This window comes from Pongo pygmaeus, chromosome 12 (assembly GCF_028885625.2).
Source record: "Pongo pygmaeus isolate AG05252 chromosome 12, NHGRI_mPonPyg2-v2.0_pri, whole genome shotgun sequence".
NCBI lineage: Eukaryota > Metazoa > Chordata > Mammalia > Primates > Hominidae > Pongo > Pongo pygmaeus.
In genome coordinates, this window is record NC_072385.2 from 43,443,515 (window position 1) to 43,469,006 (window position 25,492).

A 25,492-nucleotide genomic window follows, 5' to 3' on the forward strand; every position below is an offset into this window, starting at 1 on the left:
GTAAGTGAAGGGAGTGTTTGATTCTTGGCATGAATCAGGATCCCTTTACCGATTAGTGAAACGAACTATTTGAAGCCAGACATCTTCCCCAGGGAAATTCTACTTTCCCATGTTGTTTATATTATAGGCCATCACCTATGGAACATGAATCATTACTAAAAATTGAGAGGAAAAATAGAATTAAGGAGATAAAAACTAGAACTACCCCCTCTTTAGCAGGAAGCATTATTATAGAACTAAATTGTTACCATACACACTTTTTTATATAAAACGTCCAGCATACAGCAAAAGATAACCAGACACAAATGAAAATTAGATTGGTAGGTAAAAAGCAGCTAAAACATCTGACCTGCAAAGGCATCAGACACTAGCATTTTCAGACAAAGACTATATAAAAGGCTACCTATGTTTGTGTTACATTGATGCCAAAAGTGGCCCCAAATTCTCCAACCTTCCCTGTATCCATGTCCTTTGCAGTGTGACTTTGCAGCTCCTCCCACAAAGAGGTAGGATCTATTTCACCTCCTCTTTAATCTGAGTTGACTTTGCCTGATAGAATGGCTTGTCTTGGCTAGTAGAATGCAGAAGTGGCCTGCCAATACCAAGCCAAGGCCCCAAGAGGCTTTGTATGTGTCTGCTGTCTCTTATATGCCTGCCTTCTTTAGGGCAATAAGCTCAGGCTACCCTGCTGACGATAAGTGAGAGGCATGTGGAAGATAAGGCTAATGGAGGACAGCGAAAACACCCAGTCAACAGCTAGCAAAACCCTAAAAGCAAAGCCTCCTAGGCAACATACAGCTGAACACACACATGATGGAGTCCTGCAGAGAACCAAAGACTCTCAGATGATCCCAGTCCAAATTACTAACCCACATAATTGTGAGCTAAATAAATGGTTCTTGTTTTAAGCCACTAAGTTTTTAAGTAGTTCACTATATAGTAATATCTAACTAATAAAAAAGAAACTATAAAAAGTGTCATAGAGAAATTGGGGAGAAGTAACCAAGTAGAACTTCTAGAAATAAAAAATATAATACTGAAATTTTTAAAAATCAGTGGATGGGGCTGGGCGTGGTGGCTCACGCCTGTAATCCCAGCACTTTGGGAGGCCAAGGTCGGTGGATCAGGAGGTCAAGAGATAGAGACCATCCTGCCAACATGCTGAAACCCTTTCTCTAATAAAAATACAAAAATTAGCTGGGCGGTGTGGTGCGCGCCTGTAGTCTCAGCTACTCGGGAGTCTGAGGCAGGAGAATCGCTTGAACCCGGGAGGCGGAGGTTGCAGTTAGCCGAAATCGCACCACTGCACTCCAGCCTGGGAGACAGAGCGAGACTACATCTCAAAAAAAAAAAAAAAAAAAAAAAAAAATCAGTGGATGGTGTGGTCATATTAAAATGTGTTCAAAAATTCCTTAACACTTCTCCCTGCAAAAGTTGGAGATTTAGTCCCCTCTTCTTTAATGTGGATAGGCTTTACTGATTTATTTCTAACAAATACAATGTGGCAAAAGTGATGATGCATGATTTCTGAGGTCTTAAGAAGACATTGTAGTTTCTGCCTTATTCTCTTGAATCATCTGCATGAAGGGAAGTCAGTCACCATGTTGTGAATCACTCAGGCAGCCTGTGGAGAGCCAGCCATGTGGGTGAGGTACCTTGGAAACAGATCTCCCAGCACTAAGCAAGCCAGAAGACATCTTGACAGCAATCCCATGAGAAACTGTGGGACAGAACCACCCAACTAAGCAGCTTGCAGATTCATGACCCACAGAGGATGTAAGAGGATTAATGTTGGGCCTGGTGTGGTGGCTTACGCTTGTAATCCCAGCACTTTGGGAGGCTAAGGCAGGTGGATCACCTGAAGTCAGGAGTTTGAGACCAGCCTGGCCAACATGGTGAAACCCCGTCTCTAATAAAAATACAAAATTAGCTGGGCGTGGTGGCGCATGCCTGTAGTCCCAGTTACCTGGGAGGCTGAGGCACGAGAATCACTTGAACCCAGGAGGCGGAGTTTGCAGTGAGCCGAGATTGCGCCATTGCACTCCAGCCTGGGCAACAAGAGTGAAACTCCGTCTCAAAACATAATAATAGAGAAGATCAATGTTTATTTTTTTAACCACAAAGTTTTAGGCTAATTTGCTATCCTGTATAGCAATAGATAAGTGAAATTCCGTATTATGATAAAGCAGATGGCCTAAACATAAAATTATCATATGACCCAGCAATTCCACTCCTAGGTATATACCCAAAAGAATTGAAAACAGGGACTGAAACATATATTTGTACATTCATGTTAATTGCAGCATTATTCACAACAGCCAAAAGGTAGAAACAAACCAAGTGTACATCCACTGATTAATGGATAAATAAAATGTGATATACACATAGGATATTATTTATCCATAAAAAGGAATGATGCTCTGATACATGCTGTCAGAACTGAATTTTGTATCCTAGCTGAACTTTGAAAACGGTATGCTCCGTTAAATAAGCCAGGCACAAAAGGACAAATATTGTATGATTCCACTTATACAAAATATCTAGAATAGGGAATTGTATAGAGACAGACAGTAGATTAGAGGTTACCAAGGACTGAGAGAGGGTGAAACAGGGAATTGTTGCTTAAAAGTGACAGAATTTCTGTTTGAGTGATGGGAAAGTTTGGAAATACATAATGGTGATGGTTGCACAACAATGTGAATGTAACTAATGCCAATGAATTATACACTTAAAAATGGCTGGTCAGACACAGTTGCTCACTCCTGTAATCCCAGCACTTTGGGAGGCCAAGGTAGGTGGCTCATCTGAGGTCAGGAGTTCGAGACCAGCCTGACTAACATGGTGAAACCCCGTCTCTACTAACAATCCAAAAATTAGCCAGGCGTGGTGGCAGGTAATCCCAGCTACTCGGGAGGCTGAGGCAGGAGAATCGCTTAAACCCGAGAGGCAGAGGTTGTAGTGAGCCGAGATGGCACCATTGCACTCCAGCCTGGGCAACAGAGTGAGACTCCGTCTCAAAAAAAAAAAAAAAAAAGTTGAAATGGCAAATTTTATATTTCTTTTACCAAAATAAAATAAAGCAGCTGGCATGTTAAAATGGTGAAGTGGCCTGTGATAACTCAGTTCCAGTATGAGCTAGATATAATGCCTTATGAGTATGTGCTATAAATCAGCAATCACCAATACGTGGTGCTGTTTCTCCCATAGCCAGTATACACGGGGTCTGGGAATCAAGGCTTGCAAGTGGGAGTAGATCCTCTCTGTATTATTCCTAGTGATGCCCTAGAACAATGTTTGCTTCTTATCTCCACAACTTTGGGCTCTGCTGGTTTAGAGCAGGCTTTTTCAACCTCAACATTATTGTCATTTCGGCCTGGATAATTGGGGAGTCGCGCATTGTAGGAAGCTTGGCAGCATCCCTGGCCTCTGCCGCTAGATGTCAGTAGCGGCTGTTCCCCAGTTGTGGCAACCCAAAATGTCTCCAGACATTGCCAAATGTCCTGTATGGGGAGCAAAATCGTCCTCACTTGAGAACCACTGGTGTAGAGTTAATCCCAAAAGTAGGAATGTTTGCATCAAGGGGCATGACAATGAGTCCATTAAACTTGAGGTTGAGACTGCAGTTTGGCCACCTTAGGCTCCTCATGCCAGTGAATTAACAGGTAAAGAAGGGGCTTACTGTATTGGCAGGGGTGATTAATCCTAACTATCAAGTTATCCTGACTACAGAATACAGTTAAGGAAGAGTATGTCTAGGATGCAGCTGATTTCCTGGGCGGGAGACTAAGTAATCCTATGCTCTATGATTAAAGCTAATAGAAAACACCACCACCACAGGCAGCACTGAAAGTGCCCCAAACCCTTCAGGCATGAAGGTTTGGATTACCCACCTGTTATCAGAAGGAGGGCACTTGAGTGTAAGTTGTGGTGGTCCTTGGTATTTTCAGCAAAGAATTAGACAAAATGCACAAACAAAGTAACAAAGGTATGAAACACAGAGACGAAGCAGCAAAAGCAGGAATGTATTAAAGCGAGAAAGCACTCCACAGGGTAGGAATGGGCCGGAACAAGCAGCTCAAGGGCCCAGTTGCAAAGTTTTCTGGGTTTTAAGTACTCCTTTTGAGGTGCCTATAGATGAAGGATTTGGTCTCTGGCTAATTAAAGGCTGAGGTGAATCGGCGCCCTATGTAGATGAAGCGATGGTCCCTGCCAGGCCCTTGGCCAATCCAGGGCACTTTCCTTTTCCATCTGAGATGTGGTAGATGGGGGAGAGTTGTAGGGGGAGTAGCCTTTGATGCTTTGCTACTCTGGTGTGAGGAGATGGGAAGGAGGGGTTCCTTTTGGTTCAGCTTTAGGATATTTACAGTAATTGGCCTTAGGATCCCTTCCCCCAGACCCAGGTGTTTTCCTTTTGATCCAGCTTTGGGAAGTCAGTGTGAATTGGCCTCAGATTCCCTGCCCCCAGATCTTGGTGTTTTTCCTTGATTCAGCACAAATTGGCCTTAAGTTCCCTGCCTCCAGACCCTATTCTGCCTCACACCCAGCAAGGAGTCAAGACCAGCTTGGGAGAGCAAAGAGAACATGGCAAAGGGTAGGAGCAGAAGGTAGTTGTACAAATATCAGCTGCAACTGATACAGGAGCTTAAAAGAAATTGTTTAGGCTGTTAGTGAGGGTGGGAGAGTCCTCAGTAAGGTTTCCCTTTTAATAAAAAAGTAGCTCCAAAATCATTTCTAACAAAGAGCAGCCTGAAAAATCAAGCAGCAGACATAGAAAAGCAAGCTAGAACCTTGCAGAGGTAAATGCTGGCAGCTGTGCCAATAGAAAAGGGCTACCTAGGAGCCAGGCATATCCAACGTGGAGGCTCCTTCCCTTTTCTTTGTCACCACATGTACAGCCAGGGAACAGGCAACATGGCACCAGCCAGGTAGCAAACCTATCTGCATAATAAAATATTAGGGTGGGGTTGCTAGCTTCTTCAAGCACCATGTAAATGGCGCACCTGGTCTGACCAATCCTTTGCACCCTATGTAAATCAGATACCAGCCCCTCAAGCTCATCTATAAAACCACCCACATCTCTCCCTGAACCTGGAAATGTTGGGGACCCCTTCCTCTGCACGAGGCAGCTTTTCTCTTTCTTTCACCTATTAAACTTCTGCTCTTAAACTCAGTCCTTGTGTGTCTGCATCCTCGATTTCCTTGGCGTGAGACAATGAACCTAAGGAATTACCCCGGACGAATGATGCTGCTTCCCAACTACATGACCAGTAGCAAAAATGATTGCAATATTTATGAATATATCATTCTTAATTTGATATAAATTTGTGGAAATATGTGTGTGGAATTACACACACATAGACACACACACACACATATATATTTAAAATTTTCCCTTCTACTATTCCCCTACCATCTAACACAAAATATGTTAATAGTAGTTAACTTTATATCTCTATTTAAGTTATAGGATATAAAAGGAGGCATGTGACTGAGCTAAAAGAAGAATTCAAAGAAGAATGAACATCACCCAAAAGTGAAAAAGGGACTTTTTATCCTTTCTTGGAAAAATGGGTAGCAGGTTTTTGGTTGAATGGGGGATTGTTGCATCATGTTAGGTAGAGGCATGACTTTGCTATTGCTTTTATCTGAAAACTAAATATGGGTTAAAGAGATATTTATAGGTACCTAGTTAAAAAGTGTACACTTGGGCCAGGCGCAGTGGCTCGTGCCTGTAATCCCAGCACTTTGGGAGGCCGAGGTGGGCGGATCACGAGGTCAGGAGATGGAGACTATCCTGGCCAACATGGTGAAACCCTGTCTCTGCTGAAATACAAAAAATTAGCCAGGCGTGGTGGCAGGCTCCTGTACTCCCAGCTACTCAAGAAGCTGAGGCAGGGGAATCGCTTGAACCCGGGAGGCAGAGGTTGCAGTGAGCTGAGATCACGCTACTGTACTCCAGCCTGGTGACAGAGCAAGACTCTGTCTCAAAAAAAAAATAAGTGTATACTTGATGATTTTGTAATATGTCATCTTAGTGTATACTTGGTGATTTTGTAACATGTCATCTTAGGTAGGCTAACCCATGTTTTCCAGGATTCTTATCCTGCATATTTCTAGTTAGAGTGGACCACAAGATAGATTTTGCATAAAATTTGGGAGGTGGAAGTAAAACAGCAGCCATATTGCTTTTTACATTCAGGAGGTCAGTGAAGGAGCAGAAGATGCTATTGCAACTCATGCACATTGTTGTTTACTGGTTTACCTTGTTGATATTGGACAACAACAAGACCTGATATAACTCACCCCAGATCCTCCTTCAGATTTTCTAAATTCTGGGCCAAGCATGTCTTTAGTTCCATGATAAAGGGCTCAAGAGTCTCCTGCACAACACCTACATCATTAAAGTAGAGCAGACTAAGAGACTAATACAGGTTCTGGGTTTATGCTCAGGGATTCTAGATTGTCCTCATTCTCCCCCACTTTACATCCAACTTCTCTTCCTGAATATGTGCCTTGCAGGTCTTAAAAGTTTTTTAGACAAGGTCTTGCTCCATCAGTGGCACAATTATAGCTCACTGCACTCCCATGGGGTCTCACTGTGTTGCCCAGACTGGTTTCAAATTCCTGGCTTCAGCAATCCTCCTACTTCACCCTCCCAAAGTACTGGGATTATAGGCATAAGCCACTGTGCCTGGCTCCACCTTGCAGCTCTGAAGTTCCAATATCAGACAAGAGCTTTACAGACTGTTTTAAACAGTTCCCACAATTGCATAAGGTCAAATCCCTGTAAATCTAGCTAGCTATCATCTTTCATCTATCTATTTATTTATCTTCTAGTGATTCTGATTATCCAATTAGACTTTGAGTAATAAGACAGCTTTAATAGAGTAGACAGGGTTTAAAAGAAAATTAGTGAACTGGAAGATAAGTCAGAAGAAATTATCCAGAGTACATCACAGAGAGACTGCCACCCAAAAAAGGGAAGTTACAAAAGAGATTATTATAAAAACATAAATAATAGATTTAAATGTCTAACATATAACTAATAATAAGAAGAGAAGAAAAAAAGAAAGAGGAGGAGGATATATTTGAAAAGAAAAGGCTGGCCGGGTGTGGTGGTTCACGTCTGTATTCCCAGCACTTTGGGAGGCCGAGGCGGGTGGTTCTTTTGAGGTCAGGGGTTCAAGACCAGCCTGGCCAACATGTTGAAACCCTGTCTCTACTAAAAATACACAATAGCCAGGCGTGGTGGCCCACACCTGTAATGCCAGCTACTTGGGAGGCTGAGGCAGGAGAATCACTTGAACTCAGGAGGCGGAGGTTGCAGTGAGCCGAGATTGTGCCACTGCACTCCAGCCTGGGTTACAGAGTGAGACTCTGTCTCAAAAAAAAAGAAAAAGAAAGAAAAGACAGACTTTTCCAGATTGTTGAAACTCACCAATTTACAGATCAAGACATTAAACAAATACTAGGCAGGATAATTAAAAGAAATCCATACTAAGACACACCATACTGAAACTATAGAAAAGCAGAGAAAATATATAAAATAGCCACAGAAAAGTTTTAAAAGTTTACCTTCAGAATAATGACAATTAGACTGCCAGCTGTCTTCACAGCTGCAACAAGGGAATCCAGAAGACAATAAAATTATATCTTCAATAAATTGAAAGAAAATAAAACTTCTGAACTAGAATTCTATACCTTGAAACAATATTATTGAAAAATGGAGGTGAGCTATAAGATATATTTAGGAAAACAAAAACAGAGAGGTCACTATGAGCAAATTATTTAGGAGATTCTGAATAAATTTAGAAATTAGAAAGAATGAATTTGATAGCAAATCTCAGGTGAAAGGTTTGAGTTATAAGAAAAAAATGGAGAATGAAGAAACTGATCATTCTAAGTAAATATTTAGTGAATAGAACAATATTACTAAGGTATTTGTTAGTTAAAGTTTATATATGATGGGATATCTGGTTCTAGGTAACATAGTAAAAGCACATTTTATCCCCTGAATATAGGTTTACCTAGGTAGGATGCATGGAATTGTTTGAAGACTCTAGAAAGTAATTAACGCAGGCAGATTGGTGAAGAAGATGACAATTCAAAGTACCACTGAAATAGCGTTAAGTTTTTAATTTTCTTTTTTCTGTGGTCCTCCTGCCACTAAGCCCAGACATAGGTACAATTGCAAATGTATGCAGAAGTGGGGGTAACTGAAGCTCAAGCTTTCTGGTTGGACAACCAAAAATAAAGCTCCAGGGACCTGAAAAATTTCTAGGAGACCATAATGAAGAAGGGGCCTAGAAAAATGACATCATAAATTTCTGAACCCCTGGGCTTACCATATAGTTGTGCATGCGTGGATCTGATCCTAATTGGCATGCCAAAGACTTTTGAGAGTTGAATAGACATAATTCATCCATGTTCTGACTGGTCCCTGGTAGTACAGATCTAAGATTCAAATAGCATTGCAAAGGCATTCAGTTGAACAGGCACTGGAATCGCTGTGGGTTAGAAATCGAGGCCTGAACCTAACCGGGTCTATTACCTATAAAAACAAAAACATAAACATTCTGCATAAGATTTAACTAAGATCCAGAAGTTTTATGGCATATTATTATTCAGAATCTCCAGGATACAATTCAAACTTATTTGGCATAGAAAGAACCAGGAAAATCTCAAATTGCCTGGGAAAAGACAATCAACAAATGCCAAAGCTGTGATGACTTATATGTTGGAATTATCTGACAGACTTTGAAACAGCTTTTTATAAAAATGCTACACTAAATGCCCTTGAAACAAATGGAAAAAGTAGAGCATCTCAGTAAAAAAAAGAAGACATAAAGAAGAACCAAATGGAATTTTGAGAACTGAAAAATATAAAAACTAAAATTAAAAACTCAATGAATATTCAAAGACACAATAAGTAAATCAAATATGGAATATCCCAAAATGTTAAAGCAGAAAAGAAAAAAATAGAAGAGCAACAAGAGAATGAATAAAAAAAATGTTAAAGATAGACTTAAAATCAAACATATTAATAGGTACATTGGATACAAGTGGGATAAATTTACCAAATAAAACAAAGAGATTGTCAGAATGGATAAATATGATCCAGCTGTGTATTCTCCACAAGAAACTCATTTTATTTTATTTATTTATTTATTTATTTTTTTTTTTTTTGAGATGGAGTTTCGCTCCTGTCACCCAGGCTGGAGTGCAGTGGCACAATTGCAGCTCACTGCAACCTCCACCTCTCAAGTTCAAGGGATTCTCCTGCTTCAGCCTCCTGAGTAGCTGGGATTACAGGCGCACTCCGTCATGCCTGGCTAATTTTGGTATTTTTAGTAGAGATGAGGTTTCACCATATTAGCCAGGCTGGTCTCGAACTCCTGAGCTCAAGTGATCCTCCCACCTCAGCCTCCCAAAGTGCTGGGATTACAGGTGTGAGCCACCACCCCTGGCAAGAAACTCACTTTAAACATGATATGGATAGGTTAAAAGTAAAGGTTGGTAAAATACATACTAAGAAACATTAAACCAAAGAAAGCCAAAGTGACTGTATTAATATCAAACAAAGTGGACCTTAGAGTAAAAAATTAGCAGAGATAAATATAGATGTTGTGTAATTACAAAAAGGCAAATTCACCATAAAGTCATAATAGTCCTAAATAAGTATGCACAAATATACAAAGCACATGGAAAATTCACCAAGATAAACCATAAACTGGGTTATAAAATAAACTTTAACAAATGTAATAGAATTGAAATAATAGAGAGTATATTTGCTAACCATAATGGAATTGAATAAGAAATCAATAATAAATAACAACAACAACAACAACGAAACCTCCAAATACTTGGAAATTAAACAACATACCTCTAAAAATTCCATAGGTCAAAGGAGGATTCACGAAGTAAATTAGAAAATATCTTGAACTGAAGCCGGGTGCAGTGGCTCACACCTGCAATCCCAGCACTTTGGGAGGCTGAGGCGGGCAGATCACTTGAGGTCAGGGGTTCAAGACCAGCTTGGCCAATATGGTGAAACCCCGTCTTTACCAAAAATTAGCTGGGTGTGGTGGCACACACCTGTAATCCTAGCTACTTGGGAGGCTGAGGCAGGAGAATTGCTTGAACCAGAGAGGAAGAGATTGCAGTGAGCCGAGATTGCGCCACTGTACTCCAGCCTGGGTGAAAGAGCAAGACTCAATCTCAAAAAAAAGAAAGAAAAATATTTTGAGCTGAATGAATGTGAAAATGCAACATAGCAAAATTTGTGAGATACGACTAAAGCAGTGTTTATAGGAATTTTAGAGCTCTAAATACTTAAAGATCTCAAATAAATAAACTTCTACCTTCAGAAATTAGAAAAAACAAGCAGAAAGAATGATATATTAAAGATAAAGGCAGGAATCAATGAAAGATAAGAGCAGAAAAACAATAAAGTTAAACTAAAATCTAATTATTTGAAAAGATAATTGATAATCTCTAGCAAAACTGAAAAGAAAAAGGAGAAAAGATACAAATTACCAATCAGACGTGAAAGAGGATATTTCAGTACAGACTCCACCGATAATTAAAAAAAAAAAAAAGTAAGTCAATTTTATGAAACCCTCTTAGATTAAAAGCCAAATCCTCACAAACCGCAAACCATGTAAACTCATCTAAGGTAAAGTACACAATCTAACAGAACAATAACTATTGAAGAAATTAAATTCATAGCTTAAAACCTTCTAAAATAAGAAATCTCAAGCCCCAGATGGTTTTTGTGGAGAATTCTACCAAACATTTAAGGAAGAAATACCAGTTTTATATGATCTCATGCAGAAAATAGAAAAAAAAAGGAACACTTCCCAAATTATTTTATTAGGCATGCATTAATCCAGTTCCAAAAACAGTCAAAAACAAAGAAAGAAAACTGCAGACCAATGTCCCTCCTGAACATAGATTTTTAAATCCTTAACTAAATGTTAAAAATCAAATCCAACAATATAAAAAGAATAATATGCAACAACTAAGTGGAGTTCATATCAGAAATATAAGGTGGTTTGTTATTTGCAAATCATTCAGTGCAATCCAACATGTTATGAGTCAAAACAAGAAAAACTATATGATCTCATCAACTGATGCAGAAAATTATTTGACAATATCCAACATCAATTCAGCAAATTAGGCATAGATAGATTTCCTTAACAGAAAGATTTCCTTAATAGATAAACCTTAACAAATGTCATAGAATTGAAATAATATAAATTATGTTCTGTAACTATGGTGGAATTAAAAAAGAAATCAATAATAAATAACAAAAAAACTCAAAAACAAAAAAATAGATGGATATCCTCCATCTGATAAGGGCATGTCAAAAACTATGGCTACTAGCATACGTCATATGATTGAATGTTTTCCCTCTAAGATTTTGAAAAAGCAAGAGATATAAAAACTGAAAAATGGCAATTTCTAACATAAAAAATAAAAGAAGAAAGTCATTTTTCTGAGTGAAAAAAGCCTTACACAAAACAGCATTTATTCTGTTTATAAATCACACCATGTTTTAAATCAGGCAAAACTAATTTATAGTGAAAAAAGTCAGAGGAATGGTTGCCTCTGGATGCAGATGAGGACTGAATGGGCAGGGGCGGAGGGAAATTTCTAGGGTATGGTCATGTTTTATGTTTTCATAAGGATTTGGGTGACACAGGTGTATGTATTTCCTGCATTTTTCAGAACTCATCAAATTGTTTCCTCAAGATTCTGCACCTCACTGTATGTAAAATTTACCTTAAAATGGTACTGCAAAAATATTACATTCTAATTAATGATTTGTATGCTGAAGTGTTTAGAAGGTGCTATAGAGTGAATGTTTGTGTTCCTCCCAAATTTATGTTGAAAATTTGAAATTTTGAAATTCAGTACGTTGAAACGTGATCCCCAATGTGATGGTATGTGAAGATGAGGCCTCTGGGTGGTGATTAGGTCATGAGGTTGGAGCCCTCTTGAATGAGATTAGTGCCCTTATAAAAGAGAACCCAGAGGGCTCCCTTGTCGATTCCACCATGTGAAGACACAATGAGAAGACAGCCATCTGTGAATCAGGAAGCTGGCCAAATCTTCTGGCACCTTGATCTTGGACTTTCTGGCCTCAAGAACTGTGAGAAATAAATTTCTGTTGTTTATAAACCACCAGTCTATAATAATTTGTTATGGTGGCCCAAACAGACTAAAACCAGTGAAGTCTGCAACTTACTTTGAAATGTGTCTAAAGATAAAATCAACTGATGGATGGATAAAGGAAAGAATAGATAGCTAATAGTGTAATAAATATGGTAAAATGTTAACAAAGTAACAAGTAACAGAGAAAATTATGAGAAACCTCTGGAGATTCCATGGCAATGGTGGCGTTTGTGGGACTAGGTGCTGTTTTAAACTGACGTCTGTGGGTTGGTGTCTTAGTATGTTTTGTGCTGCTGTAACAGAATGCCTGAGACTAGTTGACTTAGAAACAACAAAAATGTATTCCTCACAGTTCTAGAGGGTGGGAAGTCCAAGATCAAGGCACTGCCATGTGGCCTGGTGAGGGCCTTCTTGTTGTGTCCCCACGGGTGGAAGGTGGAAGGGCAAGAAAGGGAAGAGCACCATGTCTTCACATGGTGGATCAGCAGAAGAGAGAGAAACAACTCCTGCAATCCCTTTTTATGGCAGCATGAATCCATTCATGAGGGCAAACCCCTCATGACCTCTGCACCTCCCATTAGGCCCCACTTCCCAATACTGTTGCATTGAGGATTAAGTCCCCAACACATGAATTTTGGGGGACACACTCAAACCATAACAGTTGGTATCTTGGGCCTGGGGCAGGAAGCAGCTTGGGAAAGTTATGAGAGGATAAATTAGAAAAGAAACAGTTCCAATTGTGCCCTTGTTTCCCTCACCACTGCCTTGGACAGACAGTGACCCACATTTTATATTGGTGTCCTCCAGACTAAAATCAGAGTAATACAGAGCCTTGAGCTTGTGAAATGCTGAAAAAACAATGAAAAAAAAAAAAAGACTCATCAGACAGAAACTAAGAAAAAGGTTTTATAGCTATATGAATATTAAAAAAATGATTTAAAAGACTTTAGGAAAAACAGCATCACTAGAAATGGAGAAAGTTACTAAATAACTTACTAGGAAGGGAAAACAACTTTAGACGCTTTTGTACGATATCCTTGTAATAAATGAAGAATGTGATATAACTGTAAAAGAAGTAGAGAAATACATCATTGTGAGGGATTTAAATTACTTTACTTGATTGTTTTATCAAATAGATGAAGAAAAATCAGCAAGGATATAGAAAATAAGAACTTTACAATGAATAATCTTGATTTACTGGACATATATAGAGTTCTGCATTTAACAATGAGACAATTTACATTTTTAAAGCACAAATGGAACATTTACAAAAATGAATCTTATACACAAACCCTAAAAATTGTAAAGAATAGGTGTTATACAGACCATAATTTATGACCTCATGGCAGTTAAGCTAGAAGTTAAAAACACTGCTAAGTAACCCATGGGTTAAAGAGTAAATTATAATAAAAATTATAAAATAACTGAATGAAAATAAAAATACCACATGTTTAAACTTATAGGATTCAGCAAAAGCAGTTCTTCAAGAGAAATTTATAGACATAAATACTTATAATAGAAAAAATACATCAAAATTAATGAATGAAGTTAAAAATAAAATAATAACCAAAAAATAAAGCAGGAATAAAGCTATAATATGATTGAGTGAAAATTGATGAAACAGAGACAAAAAAATAAAAGTAAAAAATTATGACTTACAGTAAAAAGTGAATTCTTAAGGAAAAAAATCAATGAATCACTTATATGAGAATTTTTTTCAACCAAACTTGGGAGTATCGGAGGGGTACAGAAACCGGCGTATACAAAGGACCCACTTTTCATAGAATAGAGTTGCCAAGGCCGAGTGTGCGTGGATTTTGGTATATGCAGGGGTCTTGGTACCAATCCCCTATGTATGCTGAGGGATGACTGTATATAAAATCCCCAGATATCATCCTAAATCGGAAAACTTTATAGTCATCTCCTTGAACATTGGGAAACAAGACAACGATATCCAATATAACCACTTCTATTTAACACAGGATTGAATGTCCTAGTGCTGGAGATCCTAGCCAGGGCAGAAAAAGAAACTGGAGTCTAAGGATTGGAAAGGAAGAAATAAAACACTAGGTGTGTTGTAACTTGTTAAGCAGCAACAGAAAACTAATACAAATACCAAATGCTTAGGAATAAATCTATAAAAGATGCAAGATATTTATATAAATGAAAGACATACAGGAAAAATTTCAACATTGTATTAAGAGATATGAGTCCTAAATAAATGGAGATATTACATATTCATAAAATGAAAGACACAACTAAGCAATTGTCAGTTCTTTCAAAATTGGTCAATCAATTCAAGGCAATGCTAATAAAAATCTCAAGTTTTCTTTATGGAACTTGAGAACTCTAAAAGTTGTATCAAATTATAAATTCTAAATGACTACTTCTAAACTCTATATTAAAACTTAAGGCCGTGTGTGGTGGCTCAATCCTGTATTGCTAGTACTTTGGAAGGCTGAGGCTGGAGGATTGCTTGAGGCCAGGAGTTCAAGACCAGCCTGGGCAACACAGCGAGCCCCTGTCTCTACAAAAATAAAGACATAGAAAAAAATTACAAAATTATATTAAGAGAAATGAGGCCTAAATAACACAGCGAGACCCTGTGTTTACAAAAATACAAATAAATTAGCCAGCCTGGGCACATAGTAAGACCTCGCCTCTACAAAAAATAAGCCAGATGTGATAGAGTGTACCAGTGGTCCCAGCTCTTTGGGGCAGTGGGGGGGTGTGGACGGCTGGTGATGGTGGTGGCTGAGGTGGAAGGCTGCAGTTCTAGTTCTTGTATTACCTAGTGTGATATCTGTGATACATACACTCCTCCTTATCTGAGGCAATTAAAGACAAGGTGTCACAGATCACTAAGCACTATAATTGTGCCACTGCACTCCAGCACATCTGGGTGTGCTGAGGTCATAACAAGGCTTGATGAGGCACATCTCACATGTGCACATGAAAATCTAATCATCATGCTTATGAGCTGCAAAAGAATTGGAGGCAACATTTTAAAAGTACTTTTTCAAAAGTACTTTTTCAGGCCGGGTGCTGTGGTTCACACCTGTAATCCCAGCACTTTGGAAGGCCCAAGTGGGCGGATCATATGAGGTCATGAGTTAGAGACCAGCTTGGCCAACATGGTGAAACCCCGTTTCTACAAAATACAAAAATTAGCCGGGTGTGGTGGTGCATGCCTGTAGGCCCAGCTACTCGGGAGGCTGAGACAGGAGAATCACTTGAGCTCAGGAGGTGGAGGTTGCAGTGAGCCGAGATCATGCCACTGCACTCCGCCTGGGTGACAGAGTGAGACTCTGTTTTAAAATAAAATAAAAGTACTTTTTCAAAGACATGGCTACTGTTCAGATGCTTGTATTTTTAGGGCGTGTGTTAAAAACTTTCCAGTGAGTAACACGTTTCATTTGTAACCTCAATGTGTACTGTACAGGGAATTATTCCTGCCAATTTAATTCTAACTCTAAGCCCCTATTCTGGTAGGTAGGCAGAAAATAGTTGTAACTGGGGCTCCCTCCGCCTGCCTAGGGCCACATATACGTTTAGGGTTTGTATAAGCTACCAGGAAGGATGGGGAAGAGGCCCCCTAATCCTCCAGCTAGGATGATCACCTAGGAGACCGTTTTTGTCCCAAGCCTGACCAGTCTCCGAATGTCTAGTGGTCCAATATTGGGAGACTTGGTATACCAGGGCTTATTCTTACCATCTGGGACAAAACACGGGCAATAAAAGGAATTTTTCTTAACACTAAATGTAAAGGAATTCAAAGTAAAGTAATTGGCTTCTTAAAGTATATCCTTGGCCAGGCGCGGTGGCTCCTGCCTGTAATCCCAGCACTCTGGAAGGCCGAGGTGGATGAATCACTCAAGGTCAGGAGATAAGAGACCAGCCTGACCAACATGGCAGAAACCACCGTCTCTATTAAAAATACGAAAATTAGCGGGCATGATGGTGCGTGCCTGTAATCCTAGCTACTACTCGAGAGGCTAAGGCATGAGAATTGCTTGAACCCAGAAGGCGGAAGTTGCAGTGAGCCGAGATCGTGCCACTGCACTCTAGCCAGTGAAGTGAAACTCTGTCTCAAAAAAAAAAAAAAAAAAACAAAACCAACGAAACAAGAATAATGATATCCTTCCAAAACAAAAACCAACGAAACAAAAATAATGGTATCTTTCCTACTTTCTTGATGTTAAAATATCTTTTATGAAATAACCGTAAGATGTTTAATATGTTTAATTTATTTAGCAAAATAAAGTGTTGGTAACTTTATGTCCGTTACAATTTTTGTGTGCATAGGGGGTGGGGAAGGTTGACAAAGGTTAAAAAAACTGGACATTAAAGTGGTGAAAACCAATTTTATTCAGTAATTACTGACAGTAGGGGAAAGAGCAGCGTTCCATTTCAATGCAGAGATAATTGAGCAGCTTAAAGAGAGAATAAGGGAGGGGGAAAGAGCCGGAATGCATGCAAAAAATTTCAAAGTCTGTCAGTATAAAAGTGATTAGACCAGTTGTCTCAGCTAGCTGGCGATTATCACTGAAGTCAGGATTCTACCCTCCCACCAAGAATGGGAGATAGCAACCTTCCAGATGATTAAATTTCAAAGGAATGGCTTTCAGGTCCTTAAGAAAGATACTCCTGAATTGTAGGAGAGAACACATACATGTCAAGGGGACAGAGGAAGGACTCACAATTGTAAGCTCTTTTTTTGTAAATGCTCCAAGAAAGGGGGTCAAGGGCCTATGGCCAGGTGGGCAGTGTTGAGTTTTCTCTGGGAGACATTTAACCCAGAGGCCTGGGGAGAGATCTGCGGTCATCCTACGAACACGACCTTATGCTGCTACAAGCCTCGCTATAGTTTAGTGGTCTCTTTTTGCTGAGGTTTGGACAAGGTCATTATGTGACAAGAGTTCTGCAGTTCTCATGATCCATATGTCATTATTAGGTAAAATCTGTTACGTTTAAAATTAATTAGTGTAATCTCTTTGATACCTATATTGCTCCTTAACTGAGGCAATTAAAGACAAGGTGTCACAGATCTCTAAGCACTTCTAGATTCTAAAAACCCATAGCCTCAAAGGAGCACTGCCCCTCAATGCTCACCCACACACACCTCCCCTTTCTGTTACCTAGAGAAAAAGACCAAGGCCTGATGACAAATTTTACCATCAAACTTAAGTGGCGCATGTCAACGGTTAGAAAAGGAGGCTTTTCATCCAGAGAGAACTGCACCGTCCTACACCATCACAAACCAAACACCTTAACGAAGGTTTGAAAGAAATTCTCAGACCTCCAGATACAGGGGACAGGGAAAACAGAAGTGCAAGAAAGAACAGCAACTGTTTACCACAAGGGCCTTTGGATAACTTCAAGAAAGCAGTTACCCAAATTAGCTACAGAAAGGCCTAAATTAACTAAAAGTTACAATAAAACCGAAGTCCTGAGATTTTAATGTAACTCCAAATGTTAACATAGTTTCTTCAGATCTACCTTTTGAAAGCTTCCTACAAATTTATTATGGTAAAATGTGGCTATAAGTACAGGTCCTGTCACTGGCTGCATTCAACTGAAAAAAAAAAAAGTGCGACTACAGGTCCTGTCACTGGCTGTATTCAACTTTAAAAAAAAAAAAAAAAGGGCGACTTTTTTTTGTTGTTGTTGTTTTTTAAGACGGAGTTTTGCTTTTGTTGCCCAGGATGGAGCGCAATGACTCGACCTCGGCTCACCGCAACCTCCGCTTCCCGGGTTCAAGGGATTCTCTTGCCTCAGCTTCCCGATTAGCTGGGATTACAGGCATGGGCTACCACGCCCGGCTAATTTTTATTTTTAGTAGAGACTGGGTTTCTCCATGTTGGTCAGGCGGGTCTCGAACTCCCGACCTCTGGTGATCTGCCCGCCTCAGCCTCCCAAAGTGCTGGGATTACGGGCGTGAGCCATTACGCCCGGCCTTTGTTTTCAATGTATATGTTAATATCAAAAACTTTACATTTCTAATTTAATCCACTCATTGCAATTGTTTTTGAATGCATTCCATTTATATATTACTAAAATGTATTATTACGGAAAGACAAATTAAGTCAGATATTTGGATTAATCATTAAGTCTATCATTTTAGTAAAAAGCAAGGAACTTTCCTTCAGGACTAATATATTAAATAGGCCAAAACACTGACTTTCATTTAAAAAATTTTTAAGGTCACTTCACAAGTATAAAAGACTCATGCATGGTCGGGCACGGTGGCTCACGGCTGTAACCCCAGCACTTTCCGAGACCCAGGAGGGCAGATCACCTGAGGTCAGGAGTTCGAGACCAGCCTGGCCAAAATGGGGAAACCCCATCTCTACCAAAAATACAAAAATTAGCCAGGCGTGGTGGCGCATGCCTGTAGCCCCAGCTACTCGGGTGGCTGAGGCAGGAAAATTGCTTGAACCCAGGAAGCAGAGGTTGCAGTGAGCCGAGAGCGCGACACTGCACTCCAGCCTGGGCGACACTGGAGACTCCATCTCAAAAAAAAACAAAAAAACAAAAAACGCATGCCTAATAGTTTTTATTTATAAAATACTCGCATACATTTTACATGTTAATATTATTACGAGATAAAGTAACGTTTATATAATTATTTCAATAGCTATTCCTATTTTAAGTAATAATTGGGTAAATTTAACAGGAAATACAAGAAAAAACTGCATGGCAAGCTATTTTCCTTAAAACACGATTCTGAGCACTAAACGTTACAAAAACAGATACTTGCTACAACTGTGAAGGAGAAACTGCATTTCCCTATTATTACAAGAACAAAGGTTTTAACAAAAAAATTTAAGGACTCTACAGCCGCCTTGTTCTTTGTTATCCCACCCCTGCCCGCCTCGGCTAATGGTTTTGGGGCCCGTTTGCTTGGTGCGTCTGGAACTCCTCAGGCGACGGGCGTCTCGCAGGAAAAACCGCGGCCCGTACTGGGCCGGGAGCAGAAGCGCTGGTGGCCCTCGTAGGTCCCGTGGGCTGTCTCCCCCTCCTGCAGACACTCGAGAAGCCATCCGGCCGCGTTTCTCGCCGCCCGGCCCAGCCACTAGGCTGCCGCCTCCGCCGCTGCACAGAGAAGGGCGAAGACCCGCCCCTGCAGGTGATTGACGGGCACTCTCCTCCAATGGTCAACGCGCTCGGCCCCGGCGGGCTGGGCAAGGGCCGCGGATCGCGGAGGAATCTCTCTTGCCCTTTAGTCCCGGGCAAGGTGTTGCGGCCGGCGCCATTTTCTCGAGCCGCCTGTTTCGGGTGCCGCCATGTTGGTGAGGAGAAATCACCGTTACGGCCACTGTCCAAATCCCCGCGTCGCTGCACGCCGCCCGCCCGCTCCCACGCCACAGCCACCGGCGGCGAATAGAGACTAGAGCGGCAGCGCCGGCAGCGCGGGGCCGTTGCCCAGTGTTTGCAGTTAGAGCCCCACCTCTCTGGCGTGGTTGTTAATAGACTGGAAAGTCTGTGTCTGTGTCGCTCACTAGTAACCGTGAGTTTTTACCACTTCGTCACCTGTCGGCGGCGGCCGGGAGCAGGTTCCCGCAGGCGGCGCAGGGGTCTTCCCCGCGCCCCGCCGCCGCCGGCCTCGCAGACCTGCCCTCCAGCCCCGCCCCGTTCTTGACCAAACATGACAGACTCTGAACATGCAGGGCACGACAGGTCGGGAACCCTTCTTGTCTGTCTTTCTGTCGGATGAGAGGAGGGGTCTGGGGCGGCGGGAGCGGGCCGGGGCCGGGCGCCTCCTGCATGACCTAGACGTCTCTGTGTGGCTCCGTCAGTTCCATGACGCGCACCCTTATGTAAACTGCTGGATCGCGGCCGCGGGGGAGGTCGGCCCGGCCGCGCCCGCCTCCCCGAGCCGGGGTCGCTGCTAGCCGGCGCCGGCCCCGCCCCCGGCTGGGCACGTGCGAGCCCCCCGCCCCCGGGCGGGCTCCGTGTGCTCCGGGCGGCTCTCAGCGTCCCGGCTCGGTGCTGAGGTCCTGCTTCTTCCCGTCCAGGTGTCGGTGATCCCGGCCAGATAGGAGCAGCCAGGAATTTTCAGGAACGGGTGTTTTGATATTTGACTACTTCCCGAGAACCGAGGACACCTCTAAAAAATAAACATATTTGGTTTTCAGGGAAGTTTTAAGCAGCACCAAAAGACCATCTGTTGTATACAGTGTTATCCCTTGGAATTTGAGATGGCAAGTTTCAAGTTCAGTATGTTAACACAAAATACTTAGGCTTTGCAGAAACTTAGTTTAGCACAGTTTTACCCTAACGGAAAAACTCCGTGGATTATTCCGGCTAGCCCAGTTTTCTAGATGGTGTGTATCACTTGAATATTGAGATTCTGATTTTTTATTTTTGCTCTGTGCCTTAAGAGGCACATTCTTGATTCCATTCGAGTTTGGGGACATTTACAAAGTATATTGTAGCATACTTAAATTTTGGTTATAATTCAAATTTTCATTCGTATATATCTTTAATAATGCGAAAGGGGGGCTTTCATTCATTAAACTTACTGAAACAAAATCCATTGCATCTGATTCTTACTTAGAATATTTGAAAGTCTAGAACCTCACAATTACTCCTTTGTGAATAGAAGTAATCAAAAATATACATTTTACTGTAGACTATATACATTGCTGAAGTTTTATCTGTAGTAATGTGATCGGCTTGTTAAAGCATCCTAAACACGTTTTTTAAAACCCAGAAGCAAAAATCACAAACACTGCTGAAATTTGAAATATCTAAATACCTAGCAATCTTGAGAGGGATAAAAATGGTATTTCAACAACTTCAGTATTGTAATAATAAAAGTAGATTCCCAGAGGGCACGTCAATCAAAGTGTAATAATTTTTGGAAAGTAAAATGCACTCTTAAAAATGGTAAGCTTGCACTTGGCACATTTTTAATGATTTTTTTTAACGTTATCTTTTGTATTAAAAAGGAAATTCTTAGAATGGGATGACTAATACCTTGCTCTTGAGGTATGGACAAACCAATGATGGGGTTTTGCTAATGGAGTCTAAAATCCTTTTTTTTTTAATATGGAAGAATGATATCTGTTCCCCTCTCTTAGTGCACAAAGTAACTTCAATATATGGAGTTATGTATTGTACATCATGAAAAAACCATGTCATCAAATTCAAGTATCAAAATAATTTTGCTGGTAAGGAACTGTGATGACAGATCTTTTAAAGAATTTGAAATTTTAAAATGCTGGTTTAGAGGTTAGAAAGAAAACTTTAAAGAATTATTTGTAAGATATGTTAATAGGTTGGTAGTAGGAGCTAAAGATTAAGATTAGTCTATTTTATTTAAAGTTCGGACTAAAAGTATTTTCTAGTGATTTCTGAAACAGAAAGGTTAGCTCCACTTTAACTTAGCCAATTGTTAAGTGGCATCATTGTGCTGAGATGAAGGAGATGGTTTATTTTTTTCACACTTTTTTTGTCAACCCACATGAAAAACAAAACAACTACATCAAAAACAAAGTGAACTAGAAGTCAGGAGAAATTCTACAAGATCAGATCAATGGTTCTAAACCTTCCCTGGGGAACTTTTTTTCTTTAAAGTATTGGCGCTATTTCTGTTGGTCTGGACCTCAGCCTGGGTTTTAAGAGTTCTAAAAGCTCCCCAGGAAATTCTAATACGTGCCAAATTGAGACCCGCTACACTTGATCAGTGTTTCCCAATGATAGTTAATCATCAGAATCACTTTGGGGAATAAATTTTTGTTCTGCCCAGAGCAACTGAATCAGAATCTCTAGGGTATTTTTCATAGGCTCCCTGGGAAATTCTTAAGAAATTTGGGGAAAAAATGGACTAATCTGCGGGCTTCCAAAATACTGTATCTTTCCATATTATAGCTATTTTATGCTGTTATAAAAGTTTCTGTGAATTAAGTGGAGAAAAATATATGAAACTTGGTATATGGAGCTAGGCTTTGTCTCAAGGATTTTATTTTTATTTATTTATTTATTTTTTGAGATGGAGTCTCGCTCTGTTGCCCAGACTGGAGTGCAGTGGCACTATGTCAGCTCACTGCAAGCTCCACCTCCTGCGTTCACACCATTCTCCTGCCTCAGCCTCCCGAGTAGCTGGGATTACAGGCACCTGCCACCACACCTGGCTAATTTTTTGTATTTGTAGTAGAGACCACGTTTCACCATGTTGGACAGGCTGGTCTTGAACTCCTGACCTCAAGTGATCCACCAGCCTTGGCCTCCCAAAGTTTTGGGATTACAGGCGTGAGCCACTGTGCCCAGCCAAGGATATTCTTTTTATAACATTTTCAAAAATTAAGGCGTATTGTGTATGCAGGAAAAAAAATGAAGGCTATGATTTGTATTTACAATTGCTTTGATTTTATACAAATTAAAATATTACAGTTTATGTGAGAGTGAGATTCTAAATGTAAATGGAATTCACAGAATGCATAATTTTTTTCTCCTTTAAAGAAATAGAGTCTCGCTATATGCCTAGGCTGGTCTTGAACTCCTGGGCTCCAGCCATCCTCCCATTTCAGCCTCCCAGAGTGTTGGGATTACAGGTGTGAGCCACCACACCTGGCCTTGTACATGTTATATAGTGAACATTTTGCACAAGATGGTTTGCCAAATGAATAATTTTTAAAAATCCATTTAGTGTACTTTCCTTTAAATATTTTCACACCTGAAGTTAAAACATTGTATTTTATAAAATGCTATTAATATAAAAATACTTGTAAATAAACTTGTGGCTATGTAGAATGTAGTAGAGGACTTTTGCATAAGCCCAGAGCCTAGTTTCTAAAGGTCTTTAGAAATATATAATAGACATAGAGAGGAAAGAGTTGGGGGAAATCAGAGAGAGGTGTAATTCTGGTCTCTCGTCGTTCAGTTCTGTTTCATTCAGTTCTCTCAGGCGCGACTCCAGCTGCTTAGTTTTATATTTCAACTGGATGTTGACCCAATTAAAACAATTCACAACTCCTGAAGACGAAATACTATGAGTCTCTGCTTTGGACACATCTGTAATAGAGTAGGAAAAGATAAATATAATCCAAGTAATTGTTACAGAATTTTCTGAAATATACTAATGGTAAAAGGTTTTGTAGGGCTTGTACTGGGGAAAAAGATAATTTTTTAACATGAACCTTTTAAGAGCTTGTGAGTCTCTAAAGAGTCTTTAATTGATAGGTGATATGGATAATACTCTCCTTTGGGAGGAGGTTTATAATGTATAAACAGCCCCCCCACTCTTCCCTCGCAGTTTTCTGTCCTGTACTACAAGAACAACAAAACTCCAACTAGTCAGAATTGCAAGTGGTTTATGGCCCCCCATATAGATTGAAAACTCACTAAGGGACTGCACTGGAGAACCTGAAAGGATGAGGATGGAAAAGATGATTATACTTTTCATTTGCAACAGGGCTTTCATTTGATTCTCACATTAGTCCCGTGTGGTAGTTAATTAAGGTAGTATTTACAAGGTTCAGTGAATTGTCTGAGATCTCACAAATACAACCTAGATAAGAACCCAGGTATTATTATTTTCAGTCTTGCAATATTATTTTCCTACTTGCAATATTATCTTCACTCTTCATTAAGTTTGCACAGCAAAGTAATGGAATAAGTTCTGGGCTTTAATTCTTGAGTAGTTTGAAATTGTAATGTGTTACATTAGAGAGAGAGCCCTTCGTTTTGAATAAAACCTTGGTACTGATCCTGATCTTCTAACTTGGGTTAATGCTCTTCCCCTTTTCATGATTTTTTTCATTTGTGAAATGAAGTAGTTGCACTAGATCATTTTCGATTTTCCTTCCCACCTAAAAAAAATCAATTAAAAAAATTGCAGATGCCTTTTCTCAGAGTACACTTTTTGCTCCACACAATATCTGGTTTGTAAATTAGTATGTTCCGTGGAGTAAATACCTTTCCTGACTAGCCATTAACTTACTTTTGATTCCTGAATCCAGTAATGTAACTATTGTTGAAATTACTAAAGGAAATTTTTCTTTAGCAAATGTAAAAACTCATATCAGGTCTCAGGTTTGATGTTGTAAAGCACTCTGACTCTTAGGAAGACTCTTTTTTTCCCCCAACCTGTCATAAACAAATTATTTCATTCATTACATTTTCATTCTTCAGACTTACAGTGTTTCCTCTCTGCTAAGTATAGTGTTAAGCACTGGCAAAACAACTCTGGACACAACATCATGAACTTGCTCCCTGGGATCTTATAATGTAGTTGCAGAAACAGATTGGTAAATACAAGTATAGCACAAGTACTATAATGGAGGCCTGAACTGAGTGCTGTGGGGGTACACAGATGAAGGCTTCTGGGAGACATCATGGCATAACTAGACCTGAAGGATGAATAAAACTTTGGCCAAGTAAATAAGGAGATACACTAAAAGCATGGATAAATGGCACAGGTAGGTTCAGGGATGATAAAAGTGTTAGTATGTGGAGAGTGTACAACTATTTTGGGGAATGGGGAAATGGATTAAATTTGGGGCCAGACCCTGAAGGATGTGGGGATCCCATCAAAGTCTTTTAAGCAGGAGAATGATCAGATGCATTTTTTGGTATACTACCTGGGGGATAGGAGGAAGTGGACTACAGAAGGGGAGATCAGTAGAAGGAAGACAAGTTAGGAAGCTTTTCAGTCATTTTCATTAAACATGAAGCTTAATACATATTGTTCTAGGATCAGGAATACAGCAATAAAGAAAAAAACTTGCTGTAGTGAAACTTACATTTTCTTGGGAGAGACAGAAAATAAACATGAAAAACAGATGTGTTCGATGGTGATAAAGCAGAAAGGGAGATGGGGAGTCAAGTGGATGTGGGGAGGGTGTTTAGGGAAGCACTTATGAAAGAGTAACATTTGAGCAAAGAGCCCTGATACAAGATGACAATCCAGACCCAAGACATTTGAGGAAAGAGCATCCATATAAAGGGAGTGGGAGGTAGAGAAAGCCTGGACCAGGAATGAGCCTGGTATGATTGAGGAAAACACAAGGGATGTGGCCAGAGAAAAGAATGAGCAAGGGGGAGAGTAATAAGAGAATAAATTAGAGGGGTAATAGGCAGTTGTATAGGGCCTTCCTTGTAAGCCATTGTGTGGACCTTGGATTTCACTCTTGAGTGACCTGGGAGCTAATGGGGGATTAAACAGAGGAGGGACAGGATCCTCTATGGTATATGGTAAATAAGTAGTATGGTAAATGAGGTAAATAGTAAAAGGAACTGCTGTGGTAATTTAGGTAACAGATGATGATGGTTTAGGTGAAAATGGTTGGATTCTGGATATGGTTTGATT

At 40.1% G+C, this 25,492-nt stretch overlaps 1 protein-coding gene and 1 pseudogene across 1 annotated transcript in view; one reads left to right on the top strand and one right to left on the bottom strand.

Annotated features, from left to right (window-relative positions):
- Positions 1-15,072: 15,072 nt before the first annotated feature.
- Positions 15,073-15,169, bottom strand: LOC129031002 (small nucleolar RNA U13; annotated as a pseudogene).
- Positions 15,170-19,421: 4,252 nt separating this feature from the next.
- Positions 19,422-25,492, top strand: part of ZC3H6 (zinc finger CCCH-type containing 6) — a 60,373-nt gene continuing 54,302 nt past the window's right edge. Inside the window, exon 1 of the mRNA XM_054472132.2 lies at positions 19,422-19,857. Coding sequence (XP_054328107.1) covers positions 19,826-19,857 — 32 coding nt within the window. The 5' untranslated portion in view covers positions 19,422-19,825. The remainder of the gene's footprint in view (positions 19,858-25,492) is intronic.